The 19,658-nt window shown below is 41.7% G+C and overlaps 1 protein-coding gene across 1 annotated transcript; it reads left to right on the top strand.

The window, feature by feature from the left end:
* The first annotated feature begins 2,443 nt into the window (after positions 1–2,443).
* On the top strand, positions 2,444–19,077 carry LOC136449591 (E3 ubiquitin-protein ligase PRT6-like). The gene is made up of 19 exons (XM_066449648.1): positions 2,444–2,816; positions 3,431–4,519; positions 4,917–6,133; positions 6,270–6,410; positions 7,944–8,187; positions 8,265–9,002; positions 9,344–9,538; positions 9,757–10,400; positions 10,991–11,042; positions 11,127–11,772; positions 15,224–15,432; positions 15,750–16,285; positions 16,376–16,480; positions 16,569–16,635; positions 16,847–16,924; positions 17,375–17,443; positions 17,715–17,812; positions 18,324–18,411; positions 18,489–19,077. Exons 1-17 carry the CDS (start codon positions 2,739–2,741, stop codon positions 17,781–17,783), a joined length of 6,177 nt encoding a protein of 2,058 aa, XP_066305745.1. The 5' UTR covers positions 2,444–2,738; the 3' UTR covers positions 17,784–17,812; positions 18,324–18,411; positions 18,489–19,077.
* Positions 19,078–19,658: the final 581 nt, after the last annotated feature.

The following is a 19,658-nucleotide window of genomic DNA, read 5'->3' as shown; positions in this document are numbered from 1 at the left end:
ATATTGATCTATAGCAATACTTTAGAAGATCATGCTAGCCATCTTGAGCAAGTGTTGGCCACCCTTAGACAACATTAGTTGTACTTGAAATCTTCTAAATGTACTTTTGCTCAAGACAGTTTGGAATATTTGGGTCACCTCATCTCTTCTCAAGGTGTGGCAACTGATAAAAACAAGATCACTGCTATGCTACATTGGCTAGTACCCACTACAGTCACTGAGTTGAGAGCTTTTCTGGGACTCACTGGCTATTATAGGAGGTTTGTTCAACATTATGGACTGCTTACTAAACCTCTTACTCAGTTGCTCAAATGTAAGCAGTTTGCCTGGTCTGAAACAGCTCAGCAGACATTTGATGAGGTCAAAATGGCCATGACCAGAACTCCTGTCTTGGGTCTTCCAGATTTCACTCAACCATTTACTTTAGAAATTGATGCTTGTAATGATGGCATTGGAGCAGTTTTGATGCAGCAGGGAAAGCATATTGCTTATCTTAGTAAGACTCTTAGGGACAAACACAAATCACTTTCCATTTATGAGAAGGAGTTCTTGACCTTAATTATGGCAGTTGAGAAATGAAGACCATACTTACAAAGACAACAATTCACTATTCTCATAGACCACAAGTCTTTAAGCTTTCTCAATAAGCAGAACCTACACTCTAAACTACAGAGGAAAGCTATGACTCAGCTCATGGATCTCCAATTTAAGATTGTGTATAAGAAAGGCAAAGACAATGTGGCTGCAGATGCTTTATCCAGAGTAGCTCATCTCCTGGCTATTCAAGCAGTCTCCACTGTTCAGCCTGTTTGGATCCAGGAAGTCTTGAACTCCTACACCACAGATCCTAAAAGCTCAGCTCCTCATGAAGCAATTAGCTATGTCCAGCCCTGATCCTAATGGTTTTAGTCTAGAGCAAGGTCTCATTATACACAATGGTAACATTTGGATTGGCCAAAACTCATCTTTACAGACAACACTCATTGCTGCTTTTCATTCCAGCCCTTTGGGAGGCCATTTAGGTATTACTCCTACCTACTTCAAACTAAAGAAGCATTTTGCTTGGAAGGATATGAGACAAGATGTGGAGAGTTATATCAAACAATGTTCAGTCTGTCAGCATGCTAAACATTCATTACAATATCCAGCTGGTCTATTGTAACCCTTGCCGGTGCTAGAAGGGGTTTGGAGAGATGTTTCTATGGATTTTATAGAAGACTTACCCAAATCTGAAGGCTACAGTGTCATTTTAGTGGTTGTGGACAGGCTGACTAAATATGTCCATTTTATTCTAGTTAAGCATCCTTACACTACCAGCACTATTGCTCAGGTATTCCTAGATAATGTGGTCAAGTTGCATGGCTTGCCCAACTCTATTATCAGTGACCGAGATACAGTGTTTGTTAGCCAATTCTGGACACAACTGTTTAAGTTGTACAAAGTCAATCTAGCCTTGAGCACAGCCTATCATCCTCAAACTGATGGACAAACAGAGAGAGTAAATCAGTGTTTGGAAATGTTTCTCCGATGTTCAGTGCAAGACTCTCCCAAGGCCTGGAAATCTTGGTTGTCCCTAGCCGAGTTGTGGTATAACTCATCCTATCACAGTTCCCTCGGTTGTTCCCCTTTCAAGGCCCTTTATGGGTATGAACCAAATGTAGGTGTAGTCCCTCAGCTACCACCAAATACTTCTCCATCAGTAGCTGAGGTCATTCAGAACAAGGAACTTCATTTGTAGTCCATCAAGCAAAATCTAGCAAGGGCTCATAATAGAATGAAGTTGCTGGCTGACAGGAAGCGGACTAACTGTCAGTTCACTGTTGGTGATCAAGTATTATTGAAATTACAGCCCTACACTCAATCTACAGTGCCAACCGCCATTTTTCCAAGCTGGCATATAAATATTTTGGTCCTTATACAGTTTTGGAACGCGTGGGTTCAGTTGCATATAAGTTGGATTTACCGGAGGGCCATATGATATACCCAGTCTTCCACATTTCCCAGCTAAAATCTTTTGTGCCAGATTGCACTCTGGTGTTTGAGACTCTTCCAGACAGTATAGACTTGACAGCTGCAGAAGCTGTGCCAGACAAGATTATTGACAGGCGTCTGATTAAGAAAGGGAACACAACCATTCCTCAAGTTAAGGTGATCTGAATTGGTCTACATCCATCTACTGCAACCTGAGAAGATTATTATGTGCTGAGGCAACGTTTTCCTGACGCTCCAGCTTGAGGACAAGCTTCTTCTTTGGCAGGGGAAAGTGTCATAGGTGACACAACAGGGCACAAGAGGTCTTCTCTTTAGCTTGGTGTATTTTGCATCGTTGCTTTGTAATCAGAGTCTGTAAGTGGGCCATAGGCCAGCGTCGTGTTCCAACTTGTTCGGGAGGCCGTATCGTATCATGAATTATTTACTGCTGGCTGGTTTGACGTGAGAAAAAAACACGGTTGCGGCTGGAAATTTACGATCGTTTACGTAATACGAACACGCTGAGGCAAGGGGCTACCTCGCCGGCGTTTCTCTCTCCCTAATCTGTGCCATTTGTAGTGCTCACGTCGACGGCTTGACGCCGGCGGCCACGGGTGTTACAGGCCTCCGTGTGGGGGTTCGCGCCGCGCCGTGTGATTTCCGGTGGTGGTTTTGGCGGGCGGAGGCGGATTTCACGGCTCGCTCGGTCGGCTGATTCGGCGAGGCTGGGGCGCGGGGGCGGGCGATCGGGCCACTGGCTGCGCGCCATGGCCGGGATCGACGCCGGCAAGGGGGCGGCCGCCGCGCCGCCGCCGGAGTTGTCGCTGCAGCAGCGTATCGAGCAGGTGCGCTGCGTTCTCCTCGCTGGCCAAAGTGTCTACCCGTGATCCTTCTTCCCCGCGACCCCGTGCCGGTCTGGCGTAGCGCCGCTGTGGTTGCCGGCCGTGTGCTGCTTTGGTATTTTGGTCCCGTGGCGGCGGGTGATTTGGGATTGGGAATTTTATTTATTTTTTATTTTTATTTTTTGCGGTCCATGGGCCGCGGGACTTGTTGCTGTCAGTTGCTTGCTTGCCTTGCCTGTTGCCATTCGCTTTGCTGGCGTGATGAATGTGTGTTTACTGTGATAGAAACTAGCGGCGGAGGGAGTTTGGGGGGTAGGTACTGTTTTTTCATGCTAGGGGCGCGGAATTGGAATCAATAATGTTGCTGGACTTACAGATGCCACTTTGGTGTTATATTCCTTCTTATACTACTTCATATAAGAATTTGCCAATTTTTTTCTTTTGATTTATAAGATAAGGATGAGAGATTCTTCAGAACTAGGCGTCTTCTTTAACTATGTTGAACAGAATCTGCTATATGGTTGCAATGATATGAGCTTCGCTTCATAATTAATTTAAACTATTCATCAGGGCTTTTTAGAAATTTGCTGATGCATAGCATTGCCCTCTCCTTGCAGAAGCTCATTCTCTGTGGAGTACCTGAAGAACAGCTGCAAGAGCACCAAGAAGGCCTAGTCCGGTATGTGGAGGAGCACAAGGAGCAGATACCTGATATTGTGAGGCACATCTTGTCAGCAGGTACTGACATTTCAGAGGCCCGGAAGGCCTCAAAGAAGGACGCAAACAGCAGCAGCAATGGAGATGCATACAGTGGGAGTTTGTCTTGGCTGCAATGGTTGATGTTCAAAAATGAACCAGGAGCGATGCTTGATGACCTGGAGCGTTCCAATGCAGGGGAGCGTGCTGTCTGTGGGTCTGTTTGGGGGCGCAATGATGTTGCTTATCGCTGCCGGACTTGCGAGAGTGACCCCACATGTGTAATTTGTGTCCCGTGCTTCCAGAATGGCAATCACAAGGATCATGATTACTCTATCATGTACACAGGGGGTGGATGTTGTGACTGTGGAGATGCAACTGCTTGGAAGCGTGAGGGCTTCTGCTCAAAGCACAAGGGGGCTGAGCAGATCAAGCCTCTTCCAGAGGAGCTTGCGCGTTCTGTAGGACCTGTTCTGGATGCCCTCTTGCAGTTCTGGAAGGAGGCGCTATGCCTGCTGGAACCACCCCATGCAAAGGGTGCTGATAGTAGCTCGTGCAAGAGGATTGCTGAAGAGTTGACAACTTCTATCTCTAGCATGCTGCTTGAGTTCTGCACACGCAGCGAAAACCTTCTTAGTTTTCTGTCCCTAAGGATCCATGAGTTCCCTGATATGTTAGATGCATTAATAAGGTCAGACAGGTTTCTTGACAAGAAGGTTGCCAGAAAATTGCATGAGTTTCTATTGAAGCTTATCATTGACCCTGCTTTTAAGTATGAGTTTGCCAAGGTTTTCATACGCTACTACCCTATCACATTTGAGGAAGTTATAAAAGGCTGTAATGATTCACTACTGGAAGACTATCCACTGATGACAACTTTTTCTGTGCAAATATTCACTGTGCCTACATTGACTCCAAGGCTTGTGCGCGAGGTTGATTTGTTGGGTGTCCTCCTTGGATGCTTGACAGATCTGTTTCTCTCTTGCATCGGTGAGGATGGTCGTTTACAGGTATGCTTTTGTTTCTGTTTTTTATGGCTCAAAGAATTTAATGCTCGTGTGAACCAGCTTCTGGTATGTTGGCATATTCTCTGAGTTGTTTGTAAATTTTAGGCTGACTAAAGATTATTTTAGTTATGCATCTGTCGTGCTTATTTCTAGCATAATAAATAGCATAGCCACTCAGATAACTGGGAATGAATTAATTGGATGAATCATAAACATTTGAGGACCAGACCCTTGTTGGTTTCTGTTTTGAGATGTGGCATTGGGTTGGAAAAATATTCATAATAAGACAGATTGACTACACTGTCATTTTATATGTCAAACTTAATGCATTGTGACTTGTAGAGTGCAACTTTACTTTCTTATGGTCATGGGATACCCTTTTTCACTTTGTTATTTGCAGACAAACAAATGGGGGAATTTATTTGATGCTTCTATCCGATTACTGGATGATACACGCTTTGTGTTGAGTCATGAAGAGGTTTCTAAGCATGTTGCTTATGAGAGGCCTGATCTAACTAGGTCATGGATTAAGCTCTTATCACTTGTGCAAGGAATGGATCCTCAGAAGAGAGTGACAAGTATTCATGCCGAAGATGAGAACGAGCATCTATCTGCGCCGTTTGTGCTGGGGCACTATCTTGGAATTGTCCAGAATCTTATGATGAGTGGATCATTTTCTCCTCCTGATCAACATGAATCAACTGATGTGACAGTTTGCTCCACTGCGATAAAAGGGGTGGAAAATGCTGAAAATCAGCGGCATGCAAAAGTTGGGAGGGTCTCCCAGGAGAGTTCTGTATCCAATTTAAGCAGCAGAGACAGCTCTTTGTGCTGTGGATTGCCATCACCTGCTGCATGGTTAATTCTTCAATGCCTGAAAGCTATTGAAAGTTGGCTCTGGCTGGAAAATGATATAGCTCTGAGGAGCAAACTGTCATCCCTTGATTTTAACAGCAGTGATTCTCACAATTTTATGGCTTCGCTTGAAGACCCGTTGAGTTTTCTTAAGGGAAACAGTTCAAGAGGCATCAAGATAAATGAAGGATCACAAACAGACTGTACTGCAGATTATTATGAGGCATCTAGTTCTCCTGTTCAAGGTCAAGGCAACCGGATGCAGATTGACCAAGAAGGGGTGTCTCCGGTTAGTAACAGTACAGGCAAAGGGAAGATGCATGACAGCAGCAACACTACAGATGTACAGTTGCACCCTGAGGATGCCGTTACTTATACTCTGACTGATGGTTGTATTTTGTATGCTCATCCAGATTCAAGAATCGAGGAACTAGGAATACTCAATACAAGAGAATGGCCTCATGTTGTCTTTGATGTCAGTTCACAAGAAACATCTTTCCATATCCCTTTGCACCGTATGCTTTCGTTACTATTGCGGAAGGCAATGAAGAAATGTTTTGGAGAGGATGGACATTCAGATGTGCAATCCAATGAGTTCTTTTCTCAGATACTTAGAGGTTGCAAGCCCTATGGGTTTGCTTCAATTGTTATGGAGCATCCACTGAGAGTGAGAGTATTTTGCGCACAAGTGCGAGCTGGAATGTGGCGCAAGAACGGTGATGCAGGTATCCTGAGTGCTGAGTGGTACCGCTCTGTGCAATGGTAATTCCATAATGATCTCATGTCAATTCAATGTTCAAATATCAGACCTGATGTTTCAATGTTCAAATATTAGACTTCATTTCAATTCAATGTTCAAATAATAGTGCTGAAGTTATCTTGTTGGCCCCATTTTCAGGATTGAACAAGGTTTGGAGTCAGATCTGTTTCTGCTTCAATGCTGTGCTGCCCTATCTTCTCCAGAGTTCTTTGTGCGGACAATTCAAGAGCGATTTGGTTTGTCCAGTTATACGGATTTGGGACTTGCAGAGCAAAACGAGTAAGCCCAAAGCTGCTTGTCTGTTTCTGTTTCTGCTTTATATTTTTTCTTCAATTTATGGCATTACCTTCCATGTATAGTATTTATGGTTTGTTGTGGTCACTTACTGTTTCCATCACTACCTACTCCTCCGTCCTGAAATATAGTGCATTGTGACTTCTAAAATTTGTACTGAAATATAATGCATTCTATTTAATGGCTATGTATAGATTTGGCAAAATTTGTGGAAAAGGAAACCATAATTTGAGGAGAAACTCCTTAATTGGAATAATCCATGGATACATGTGTCATTTGAGTGTTCCCTTAAGTTGTCTTAAATTTTTTAGAATGCACTATTTTACGGACGGAGGGAGTACTAAGTAAAGTATGATGGTGACAAAAGTTAGCGCTGAGGATGAGCTCGTTCGTGGATTGAACTGGGCACCAGATTCATGCGACGAAGAAGACGATCACCAGGACACGAGTCCGAGAGCGAGGCTTCTTAATTTTCATCGATCGCGGTAGATTTTAGAGCCGTTGCAAAACTGATCAATTGTGCGGGAGATGCAATTGGAGCTGTACGCGTTGGCCGGTTTTGATGTCGTCTGGCCGGTGCAATTTGGAGTCTGGGAGAGAGGCATGTGGGGCCAGGAGTTGAGCAGGAGACTTTCGTCTGTGTTAGCGCGTGGTTATTTCGGGAAACTGAACAGCCATTGGTGAGTTAAGTAAACAACAGCGATTAAATGAATTTTAGCGATTCTCCGGCCCTCCTTGGTCTCTGTGCGTGAGGCTAAAACAATTAGGACGGAGTACACGAGAAAGTTTTAGTGTCTCCAAAACCTGGTTAGCAGGAAAGTAGGATACCATGTACTCAATCTGTTATAAACTAGCCGCACTTGTTTCCGTGAAATCCCAAAATTATAGGTCCATTGATGGCAGTCACTCCCTTTCCTTTTTGTATGAAGTCCTGGAATCTGTGCCATCAAACTTACTAAAATTAGTTAGTCGTTTAAGATCATCACGGTATGCTATGCTACATGAATATTGTCTTCACAAAAAGTATAACTTTATTAGTATCAATTAGCATTATGTTAGGGAAACTATTAGTCAAAAACATATCTTTGCCAGGCACTGTGTTATCTTGCTGAGCTAGAACTTGGAACAAGCAAGGCGTTTGGATTCTCAGCAAGCTTTACCTTGGGTTCCATGTTGGCAAGCTTACCTCGGGCTGGCGAGGTTTGGCTTGCCCAGCCACGCTAGGTGAGGCTAGCTTGCTGGAAAACTAACTGGCCCCTAAAAAAACATCTTTATTCATGAAAGAACGGAGATAGCATTTAGTTGTATTCAAATTCAAAATTATCTAAGGTGTTGACGAGGTCTTTGTTATTCAATTTGGTCTCCGTAATCCATGACATCATAACAAGGTCTAAGGAAACACAGTGTCCTTGCTTGCTTTTTTGTCTTAGTCCATAGACTAATCATTTACTTACATTTTCTTAAAACTGAAGATTTATGTTATGCCACATTTATGTTCTGATAATATCTTGTTTTCAGGTTTGAGTCAGTTCTAATGCAAGAAATGCTGACTTTTCTTATACAATTGGTTAAAGAACGTCGTTTTTGTGGGCTTTCCACCGCAGACAACTTGAGGAGAGAACTGATTTATAAGTTAGCTATTGGAGACGCCACTCATAGCCAAATTGTTAAGTCTCTTCCTCGCGATCTTGCGTCAAGTGACCAACTTCAAAATGTTTTGGATTCGCTGGCAGCTTATTCTAATCCATCTGGCATGAAGCAGGTACTGTCCTTCAATTTCTATAACATGTTTCTGAAAATAATCCAAAAATGGAGGATTAACATAAAACATTATCACAGGGTATGTACGTACTTCGCAAATCATGCTGGAAGGAATTAGACTTGTATCACCCCCGCTGGAATTCTAGGGAATTGCAAATTGCCGAGGAGAGATATTACCGTTTCTGCAAAACTTCTGCCCTTAATGCTCAGCTACCTCGGTGGACTCATGTTTTCAACCCCATCAGAAGTATTTCTAACATTGCAACCTCGAAGACTGTCCTTCAGATTGTCCGTGCCGTTCTTTTTTATGCTGTTTACAGTGATGCATCATCGGCATCACGTGCCCCTGATAATGTTCTTGTGACGGGTTTGCATCTGCTTTGGTTGGCACTCGATATATGTGAATCTGAAAGACAGATACTTGCTGGTCAGTATGGCATGGACGTGGTGCAGCATGATGATGAATCATGGGTTGTTCTGTCATCTGCAGAAGAGGCTTTCCCCATCTTGACTTACTCCACTGAACTAGTTTCCCCAGTGTCTGACAAAGTAAAGAAAGAAAGCATGTTAACTCTGCTTGTCTCGTTAATGCACAAATACAAAGAAGAGAATGATGCCACCTTTTCTGGATCCAAGTACTGTAATATCCCATCTCTCATTGAAATCTTATTAAAGAAGTTTGCCAAGTTAAGTAAGGAGTGCATGGTTACATTGAGACAAATGGCACCGCATATAGTGCCTTCTACACCTGATCATACCAGTACCAAAGAAAGCCTAGGATCTTCTTCAGATTTCATGGAAAAGAAAGCAATTATGGTAAGATCTTTATTTGCAAAATTCACATAGTATAATACTTTAATTATCCTTTTGACTTGTCTCAAATTCCAGCCTTAGTTAATTGTGAGATCTTTGTAGATGGGCTTACGAAAAATACAGAACATTATCACTTTATTTTAATTTACAAGATGCTAGTTCTGTGGTTTCCCTAGTTAGATGTTTATTTGTTTTTTCAGCCATCTAATGCCTACACTCTGCACTTGGCTCATTCTTAGGTTCTGAAGCTACTTGCTGACTTTCCTAAAAAAAACTTGTTGACTTTTGGTCTCTCTTAACTTACACTAAGCACAATTTTGTTCTGTTGTACCATATTTATTTAGGTGAAAATGAGGGCAGAGCAGTCCAAGTTTGCTGAAAGTATGAAGTCATCAGAAAACGAGGGGCATGACGTTACTATGTTGGAGACAGATGTGTCCAGTTCAACTGGAGTTGTGTCTAAGGAGTCACTACCAGTTTGCTCTCTGTGCCGGGACTCAGATTCCAAAAGCCCTCTCTGCTACTTAATCCTTCTTCAGGTAATCACTGTTGACTTGACAACATCTTGCTCTATCTTGTGATGCCTCATAGGTTCTTAAAGTAGTGATTGTTCTTTCTGCAGTATTTTGGTGTATGATATGATGTTTTCTGACCTATATTTAAAACACATGTTAATTCTACTTATTTTTCTTTTTGTTATGCTGATATATATGTAAAGTACCATAGAATAATCTTTCATGTGTGTTCTATAATTTAGAAATCTCGGCTTGCAACCTTTGTTGAGATGGGTAATCCATCCTGGGAAAATCCAGCTCAAGTAAACAAGACTGTATCAGTCAAAAGGGAAGATTCAACCGATTCCTCAGTCTCTGGTTCTTCAACTTCTGAGGAACTTGTCAATGATACAACAGTAGAGCCAACATTTGATATAGACAACATGGAAGTTGATGCCTTTCTTGATTTTTCTAATGAGCAACATCCACTGATTAGATATATATCATCTTTCCCAACTGGGCATAGCAACAGCAATGCAGATGAAAATGTCTCGCTTGAGGCAATTGAGGCTGACATTTACAGTTCTATTTTAAATGATCTATTTGGATCCAGCAATGCACATATTCAGGATAGTGACCAAATGTTGCCATCAAATACTTCAAACATCACAGTTGATACCAAGAGAACTAGAAGGCCCAAGCGTTCAGTGCTGGGAACATATGTTAGTTGCCTTTCAGCAAAACACCGCCATTCTTCTCTGTACGATGTAGCCTCAAAATCTTCTGCCTCTGTAACTACAAGAAACAGATTTGGTCCTGTTGATTGTGATGGCATCCATATATCTTCTTGTGGACATGCCGTGCATCAGGAATGTCATGATCGATATCTGTTCTCCTTGAAACAAAGGTTTGCTGGACCACCCCCCATTACATACCCTTTTTGTAACTGTAACTAGTTCTACACTTCTACTAGTTAGGAAATAGGTATGTTACATTGCGCCTTTTGGTTAGGTGTTACATTTCAATGAAAATCTTTCAGTTATAGGAGTACAAGTCACAAAATGGTCAATTTATAACCTTTAGATGATTCATTTAATTTGTGTGGTATAGTTGATTGTTTGCCATCAGATAAGTCCTAGTTTCATGATTTACAATTAATTTAGTCAGGTTTCACTCCAGCATCTTTATTCTAAAATTTTTTCTCTCCATGCCGTTGCCAGATGCCATGTTTTATTTTTAAATAAAAAACTAAAGTCCTTATGGCATGGAATGAAATCGACTTGTTTGATGGCAAAATTGTAAATATGGTATATGGTGGACTTCTTTATTTATGACACTCTAATAGGATACCTATTTAGTGTTCGTGACCTGGAAAGCAGAAACTTGCTATTTAGAAGGCCTACATAACTTATGATTATACATATTACTGGCTGCAAAACTTCCGTTGATTTGAGTCTATATCTGTTTGCAGTAACTCACACATTTGTTTATTTACAGATATGTCCGGAGACTTGGTTTTGAAGGTGGTCATATAGTTGATCCTGATCTGGTATGTGTATATATTTGTGTTTATAAAGTTGACTTTTTTGTTTTTGTTTTTGTTGATCCTTTGCTTAGACAATTCTTTTTGCAGGGAGAATTGCTTTGTCCAGTATGTCGCAGATTTGCAAATTCCATTCTTCCAGCATCACCTGATTTCTCTGGTAAAACATCAAGGATGGTGAGACCATTTGTTCAAACCTTGACACCTCAAGTTGTTACACCTACATCAGATGTGAATAGAAATTGCTTACAGTTCCCTCGTGCACTATCTCTTCTTGAAAGTGCTGGAAAAATCGTTGGAGAAAGCAAGTTTTTAAAAGCTATATCTGGGAAGCTTAATGAAACTACAAATCCAGCCCTTGATCCTTGTATTCGAAGATTGGCTATGCTTTACTGTCCTCGCAGTCACAGCAGTTTTTCACCATCTAAGAGGCTCAACCCATCCTTATTTCTCTGGGATACACTAAGATACTCTCTGGTATCTACAGAAATCGCTTCTCGTGGTAGGATGTCAAGCCACTCTGCTGAATCGAAGTCCTGCTTGGAATCTTTGCGTGGTGAACTTAATTCTTCAAGTGGGTTCATATTGTCCCTCTTGTTCCATGGTGCTCACTCTGCACGGAATTTGAATCGTCTTGAGGTTCTTCTGAGGTTTGAAGGTATCCAACTATTAGCAGGTTCTATTTGCTCTTGTATATCGGGTTATAAAGACATTCTGAATGCCACTAAGCGAAAAGGTATAGCTCATCCTTTTCCTTTACCTTGTTTAATGTATTTCCCTACATCTAGATACTATTTTCCCTCGTTTTGGAGTGTCTTCTTATTTCCACTTCTAAATGAATATCATGAGCTTTCTATTTCTTTCAGTGGGGCTTTGATAAAAATTATGATTTTTTTATAAAACAAGTGTACTCCAGGGATTTTAATATAGTATAAAGTGACCTTATGAGCAATATGTTGGTACTCAATTGTTATTGTTTCTGTTGAGCTGATTATAATGATAAATTGGTTCTTAATTGTTACTATTTCTGTTGTAGAACGGATTATAATTGCTTGTTTGCAGTGTTACTATTATCTTGTTGCTTTCCTTTTTTTTTTGTGCTGATTGGCATACTGGGCATATGTATATTTTTTTTGAAACTATACTGGGCATAATTGTTTGTGTTGTGCTGGTTAATTGTAACAGTTTCTTAGAACATATTTAACAGGTTTCTTTTTGCTTGTGTTACCATTGCCTTGTTTGCTTTATTGTGCTGATTTGTATACAGGACAGCAGGCAATATAACAACAACAACAAAGCCTTTAAGTCCCAAACATTTTGGGGTGGGCTAGAGTTGAAACCCAGTAGAAGCAATCAAGGTTCAGGCACGTGAATAGCTGTTTTCCAAGCACTCCTATCTAAGGCTAAGTCTTTGGGTATATTCCATCCTTTCAAGTCTCCTTTTATTGCCTCTACCCAAGTCAACTTCGGTCTTCCTGTGCCTCTCTTCACGTTACTATCCTGGCTTAGGATTTCACTACGCACCGGTGCCTCTGGAGGTCTCCGTTGGACATGTCCAAACCATCTCAACCGGTGTTGGACAAGCTTTTATTCAATTGGTGCTACCCCTAATCTATCACGCATATCATCGTTCCGAACTCGATCCCTTCTTGTATGACCGCAAATCCAACGCAACATATACATTTTCGCGACACTTATCTGTTGAACATGTCGTCTTTTCGTAGGCTAACATTCTGCACTATACAACATAGCAAGTCTAATCGCCGTCCTATAAAACTTGCCTTTTAGCTTCTGTGGTATCCTCTTATCACATAGGACACCAGATGCTTGGCACCACTTCATCCACCCTGCTTTGATTCTATGACTAACATCTTCATCAATATCCCCATCTCTCTGTAACATTGATCCTAAATATCGAAATGTATCCTTCTTAGGCACTACTTGACCTTTCAAACTAATATCTTCCTCCTCCCGAGTAGTAGTGCCGAAGTCATATCTCATATACTCAGTTTTAGTTCTACTGAGTCTAAAACCTTTGGACTCCAAAGTCTCCCGTCATAACTCCAGTTTCTGATTCACTCCTGTCCGACTTTCATCAACTAGCACTACATCGTCTACGAAAAGCATACACCAAGGGATGTCCCCTTGTATGTCCCTTGTGTCCTCATCCATCACGAAGGCAAACAGATAAGGGCTCAAAGCTGACCCTTGATGTAGTCCTCTCTTAATCGGAAAGTCATCCGTGTCTCCGTCACTTGTTCGAACACTAGTCACAACATTGTTGTACATGTCCTTAATGAGCCCGACGTACTTCGTTGGGACTTTATGTTTGTCCAAAGCCCACCATATAACATTCCTTGGTATTTTATCATAAGCCTTCTCCAAGTCAATAAAAACCATGTGTAGGTCCTTCTTCTCCCTATACCGCTCCATAACTTGTCTTATTAAGAAAATGGCTTTCATGGTTGACCTTCTGGGCATGAAACCAAATTGGTTCATAGAGACCCGCGTTATTGCTCTCAAGCGATGCTCGATAACTCTCTCCCATAGCTTCATAGTATGGCTCATCAACTTAATTCCCCGGTAATTAGTACAACTTTGAATATCCCCTTTATTCTTGTAGATCGGTACCAATATACTTTTCCTCCACTTGTCAGGCATCTTGTTCGATCGAAAAATATGGTTGAACAGCTTGGTTAGCCATACTATAGCTATGTTCTCGAGGCATCTCCACACCTTGATTGGGATACCATCCGGCTCCATCGCCTTACCTCCTTTCATCCTTTTCAACGCCTCTCTGACCTCAGATTCTTGGATTCTCCACACAAAGCTCCTATTGGTGTCATCAAAAGAGTCATCCAACTGAAAGGTTGTGTTCGTATTCTCACCATTGAACAATTTGTCAAAATACTCTTGCCATCGATGTCGGATCTCATCCTCCTTCACCAAGAGATGTTCCCTTTCATCCTTAATGCACTTAACTTGGTTGAAGTCCCTTGTCTTTTTCTCACGAACCCTAGCCATCCTATAAATGTCCTTCTCTACTTCCTTCGTACTCAAATGTTGGTAAAGATCCTCGTACGCTCTACCCTTTGCCACACTTACAGCTCGCTTTGCAGTCTTCTTTGCCACCTTGTACTTCTCTATGTTATCCACACTCCTGTCATGGTACAAGCGTCTATAACATTCTTTCTTCTCCTTAATAGCCCTTTGGACTTCCTTGTTCCACCACCAAGTATCTTTAGCATCGCCTCCACTTCCTTTGGTTACTCCAGACACATTTGAGGCCACCTTCCGAATATTGGTTGCCATCTTCTCCCACATCATGTTTATGTCCTCTTCTTCTTTCCAAGAGCCCTCTTTGATAACCCTTTCCCTGAATACCTCTGACGTCTCCCCTTTCAGTTTCCACCACTTTGTTCTTTCAATTTTAGCTTGTTTATCCCTACGGGCACGCACCTGAAAACGAAAGTCTGCCACCAAAAGCTTATGTTGAGAAACAACACATTCCCCTGGTATCTGAACCTTTTTAGTTATTTCAGTTCTTATCTTATTTATTATAGTTATACTATTTTTCCCTTATGAAAGTCCTAATGTTGTATTTCCTTTTTTTTGTATTGGTGGTGGTTGTTAGTTTTATATTTTTATCTAACCAAGATCCTTGAGTTGATTTAACATGGAAAGCGAGGAATTCTAGTCTAGGCTTACGTACATTTGCTTGAAGTATCCAATGAAACCTTATAACCTTTAAATTTGCATCCCACACTTTATGAAATCATGACATCTTCTGAATTTATGTTTGTAAAACAAATGCTTAGCTGCTTAGGTAAAGAGGTTTCAAGATACTTTCATAAAGACTTAGGCATTCATTAAAGGAAAAATAAAACAAAAGGGTGCATACCAGGTCTTGTAGGTTGTGTACCTGTCAAGAAGGCTCTATTATATTGTATGTGAAAGTAGATGTGGCCTGATCTAAAGTCATTTTTTTGGCTTAGTTCTAATGTGTTTATCATAAAATGCTTACATTTGATTGTAGTATTTGGTCTTAATGGTCTGAACAAGCCACAATGTCATATCGGGGATCCTGGAAGAAACATGAATTATTCTGTATCTCATGAGATCATGTCTCCTGATCACTTATGGAATGTTTATTTTGTTATCACTTCTCACGTTTTCATCCTTAACAGGCTCTTTGCCATCGATGGTTGATCCAGCCAGTGAGGGGGGCCTCTTCCCTGATATCCAATTTTGGAAACAATGTGCTGATCCAGTTCTTGCTCAAGATCCGTTTTCTTCTTTGATGTCGGCACTTTTCTGTCTGCCTGTTCAGTTTCTGTCATCTGCTGAATTCTTCATCCCTTTTGTCCATCTGTTCTATGTTGTTTGTGCCATTCAGGTATGCTGTTTTGCACTGCTTCCTCGTTATGTTTGCAGTTTGTATGTTAGTTGTATTAATTCTTAGCTTGTTTCAACATCAGCAAAGCTTTTTAGTCCCAAGCACATTGGGGTAGGCTAGAGCTAAAACCCAACATGAGCTATCAACAAAAAGGCAAAAGTAAGAGAAAATATAAAAGTATATGTAAGGCATGAATAATAGTGATGTTGTTAAGAGGGTCTGAAGCCTGTTCATGGTTCAGGCATGTGAATAGCTGCTTTCCATGTGCTCCTGCTCAAGAACAATTTATAGCTTGCAACTACATGATTTTGATGTAGGCCCTGATAACATGCTACGGGGAGGAAACTTTCGATCGATCAAACTTCAATGACTGCCTTCTTAATGATGTTTGCAAGACAATGTCAGGATATGATATTGCTAGAGAGTATTTTGTATCCAAATATATCGATCCCTCTTGTCATCCAAAAGACATGGTCCGCAGATTAACATATCCATATCTTCGGAGATGTGCATTGCTTTGGGAGCTGCTAAGATCGTCTGCCACATCGCCCTTGTATGACGGTTCCAATATTTGGGAAGGATCACATCTTTACTTGAGTAATAGCACACAAGACGGCAGTTCTTCACTGGCAATGAAACTGAACGGATTAAGAGAATTGGAAGACCTATTTCAGATTCAGTCGCTGGATCTGATTCTCCAAGATGAATCTGTACACATGCTGGCCTTAAAATGGTCTCAACATTTCTGTGAAGATTACAATCCCCGTAAATATAGAGGCACTCTCTTTTCTACCCCTGCAGTTCCATTTAGGCTGATGCAACTACCAGATGTATACCAGGTTCTCCTAGAAAGGTTTGGTCTGGTTCTTCTAAGCTGGGATGAGATTTTATGCGAGCTCTGCCTTTTTTCCTGGAACTGATGACTTATAATTTTTCCATCTAGATATGTCAAGATGCAATGCCCTGATTGTGGCTCAGTGCCTGATGAACCGGCACTGTGTTTGCTTTGTGGCCAACTATGTTCGCCTAGTTGGAAACCATGCTGCAGGTGATAGAACTTTGCTTGTAAAAGTTCCTATTACCTTGTGTTGTGCCATAATTTATCAAACGCCTGCCCTAATTTTATTTGTTTGTAGGACTGGAAAATGCCAGAATCACGCATTGCAATGTGGTGCTGGTATTGGCATATTTCTTCTAGTGAGGGTACGTACTAGCTCATTACTTTTTTTTCCTTGAACACGCAGGAGAGCTGCATATCTTTTATATTAAGAAGAAAAGGAGCATGACTGCATGAGAAACCCCAAATAACAAAGAACCACCCTAGCTTATTACACATGATACTATTTTGTCCAGTATAATGGCCTCTGTTCTTTCTTATGTGAATATGCTTCAATTTTGATGGTCTTCTGCGCAGAAAACAACAATCCTGTTGCAGCGATCTGCTCGTCTGGCCTTTTGGCCGTCTCTATACCTTGATGCTTTTGGAGAGGAGGTATTGCTTAATTTCCTAATGTTTTGTTATTCTTATATGGACTTATAGCTGTTACATTCTCCGCTTGAAATTTTACCTCCTGCTGATGAACCCACTTGTGAGCTTCTCCGCCACACAGCAGAAGTTCATTTGGCCTCAAAATCAGATGCATGCTTACATGATGAACATGAAATAAAATGTCCCATATGTGAAATCTTTAGATGTTTGATTTTTCCTCGAGAACAATAACAATGTGAAATTGATTTCAAATCATCTGAATGACCATCAATGGATGATGTGACGGCTTATCATTCGCATCTAGTCATACACTGCCACGCGTATATATATTAACCTCAAGAATAAGGGAAACTCCTACGATTGAAATGGTGCATTGAGGAAAGTGGGCATTCTTTCATGACAATGTGAGCTTATGCTCTTTACCTTTTGGGATGTTTGGAACTTTGGATGCAGGATCATGAAATGCAGAGAGGAAAGCCTTTATATCTAAGTCAAGAAAGATACACAGCCCTGACGTATCTGGTAATCAGTCCACACCCTTTCCTCTATGCTTTCTCGACTTGATGTTTTATTAGGAAAAAAAACGAGACCCAACTTAGGAGGAACTAGGCGTTTTTTCATTAAGAAAATGGGCACCCAAATTCAAGCCGAGAGAGGACTTGAACCTGGGTGGTTGGGTGCACGACCACACCTCCCACCCAACCAGTTGAGCGAGGCTCACTTCCTGACTTGATGTTATTTGGAATTTGCACCTTGATTATAAATGAGATACATGTCCTTTTTTGTGTGATAGGTGGCATCTCATAGCCTTGATCGAACTTCTGAAGTTCTTCGGCAAACGACCATCAGCTTTTATGATTGAGTCCATTTTCCAAGGAACAATGTTCAAAGGTTTGGATTATTTATATGACTTGTTTGGTTCTAGCATACGGAAAGATTGGCATCTTTTTTTTATCCCCAGTACCCCCTTTGTTCTTTATGTTCGTTGTTCACAAACTTCAAACTTGTAATGGTTAGTTTGCCTGCCAAAAAGATGTAGTTGGGCAGCAATAGGCATATTTTCCCCAGGTTATGTGGTCACTATTTGCTTCTCTTAGTAGGCTTATTATACAGGTCTTAAATCATTAAATATGGAAAGAACAGATGGAATGATCTTATCATGTGTATTAGATCCAATGGAGCAAATAAACTGCTGTCAGATCACCCAGCCACAAACTACCATTAGTCAGAATGGTTATTCATTAGTGTCCAATCTCTGGCATGCTGTATTGAAGAGTTGAAGTGCAACCACAGCACATGGTTCTCTCCACTGAATGCTCCCCCACACATTTTGAGCTGTGCACAATTTTCACGTCGCATCGTGATACATGGTTTATTGTTGATTTGTCGTCTGCTTTGTCAGGATCTTGTGGATGTGCATTTTGTGGGAACTGTAGTGCAACTTGGTGTTGATCCTCTCCGGTGATAACGGAAGTGTTACCTCAACCAAGGTTACAACCGCAAGCTCTTTTTGCTAATTATCCTACTACCTGCTTTGTTTTCGTCTGTGACCGTTTCTCTCTTCCAGGTTGTGTAGATTCTGCAGGCTTGCCACCATTCGTGTTCTGTGGCGCACTGGCCCTGTTGCTCCCCTTGTGCCTAATGTACAGTTGTTTTCATTCTTTTCTTTGTTTACTGTTATTATGGCCGGTGCTCACAAAATGGCTGACCTTGTAACATTCAACGATCGACTGCATGATCTGTATGTACAGTTCATAGCACCGGATTGGTGTAGTTTGTCAGTATGAAATGCAGTCATCCAGGTGCCATTTGATCGTCATCGAGTTTTATTTACCGTGTTGCCCTGTGATTTGCTGAATCTTATTTGAACCTGCGTGTTCAGCCGGAAGCGAGGCTATGGGAACATTTGAATGAGATAAACTACTCGGCTAGATATTTCCTTGCATAGCAATTGCTTGCTCGAGGGACGATTCGAGGGCGAGGCCACCGGCCCGATGCCACCCCGCCGCGCCGCCCGCTGGCTGGTGGATCATTGTATCGCATTGCGCGGTAACCAGAGTCGTGCCGATCCTTTTCCGCTCATCAATTCCCGTCCAACTCCTGCAATTGCAAGCCGCCTGACATACGGTTGGCTTCTGCCGGGACGACCTGCTTCGCCGGCCACGCGCTCAGGCAGCAGAGGTTGGTTGAACGACAATCGCTCTGTTCGTTTGGGCTGGTTGAAAATACTGTTGATAGATTTGGTGTGAGAAAAATACTGTTTGTTGGAGGCAGTTATTAAACTGGTGATGTATTCGAACCTATGTTCTGGTAGTTGTTTCAAAACTATGTTGCTTTAACTATCATATTTGAACTAGGTATTGTATTAACTATTTGTGAACCTGGTTTGTAATCTATTTCCACTGCGAACTCCTCATATGTGTGATGTATGTTGATGCTTAATCATGTACAATTTTGGTTGCGATGTTGATTATTCGAAACCCTTCGTGATACTTGATGGACTACCAGATTTATATGGGCTAAAGTGCGAGCAAGTAACTGTCTCGAAAAAAGATATTGTACTTGTGTTCTTATAAATTGAACGGTTCTGTCATGTCTCTCCTCTGCTTCTCTCACCTATAGACACGTAGGCGACTGTACGGTCTCGCCCATTGCAGCCAGGTGGTGGCAGCCGTGGCCTTGCCCACTCGCGAAGCTGGCTACGACGGCCCCAGCCCCGGCACTACGGCGGCAGCCT

This window comes from Miscanthus floridulus, chromosome 5 (genome assembly GCF_019320115.1).
Source record: "Miscanthus floridulus cultivar M001 chromosome 5, ASM1932011v1, whole genome shotgun sequence".
NCBI classification, from domain to species: Eukaryota; Viridiplantae; Streptophyta; class Magnoliopsida; order Poales; family Poaceae; genus Miscanthus; species Miscanthus floridulus.
The sequence above is the reverse complement of the archived record's forward strand: the minus strand, read 5'-3'. Positions and strand labels throughout refer to the sequence as shown.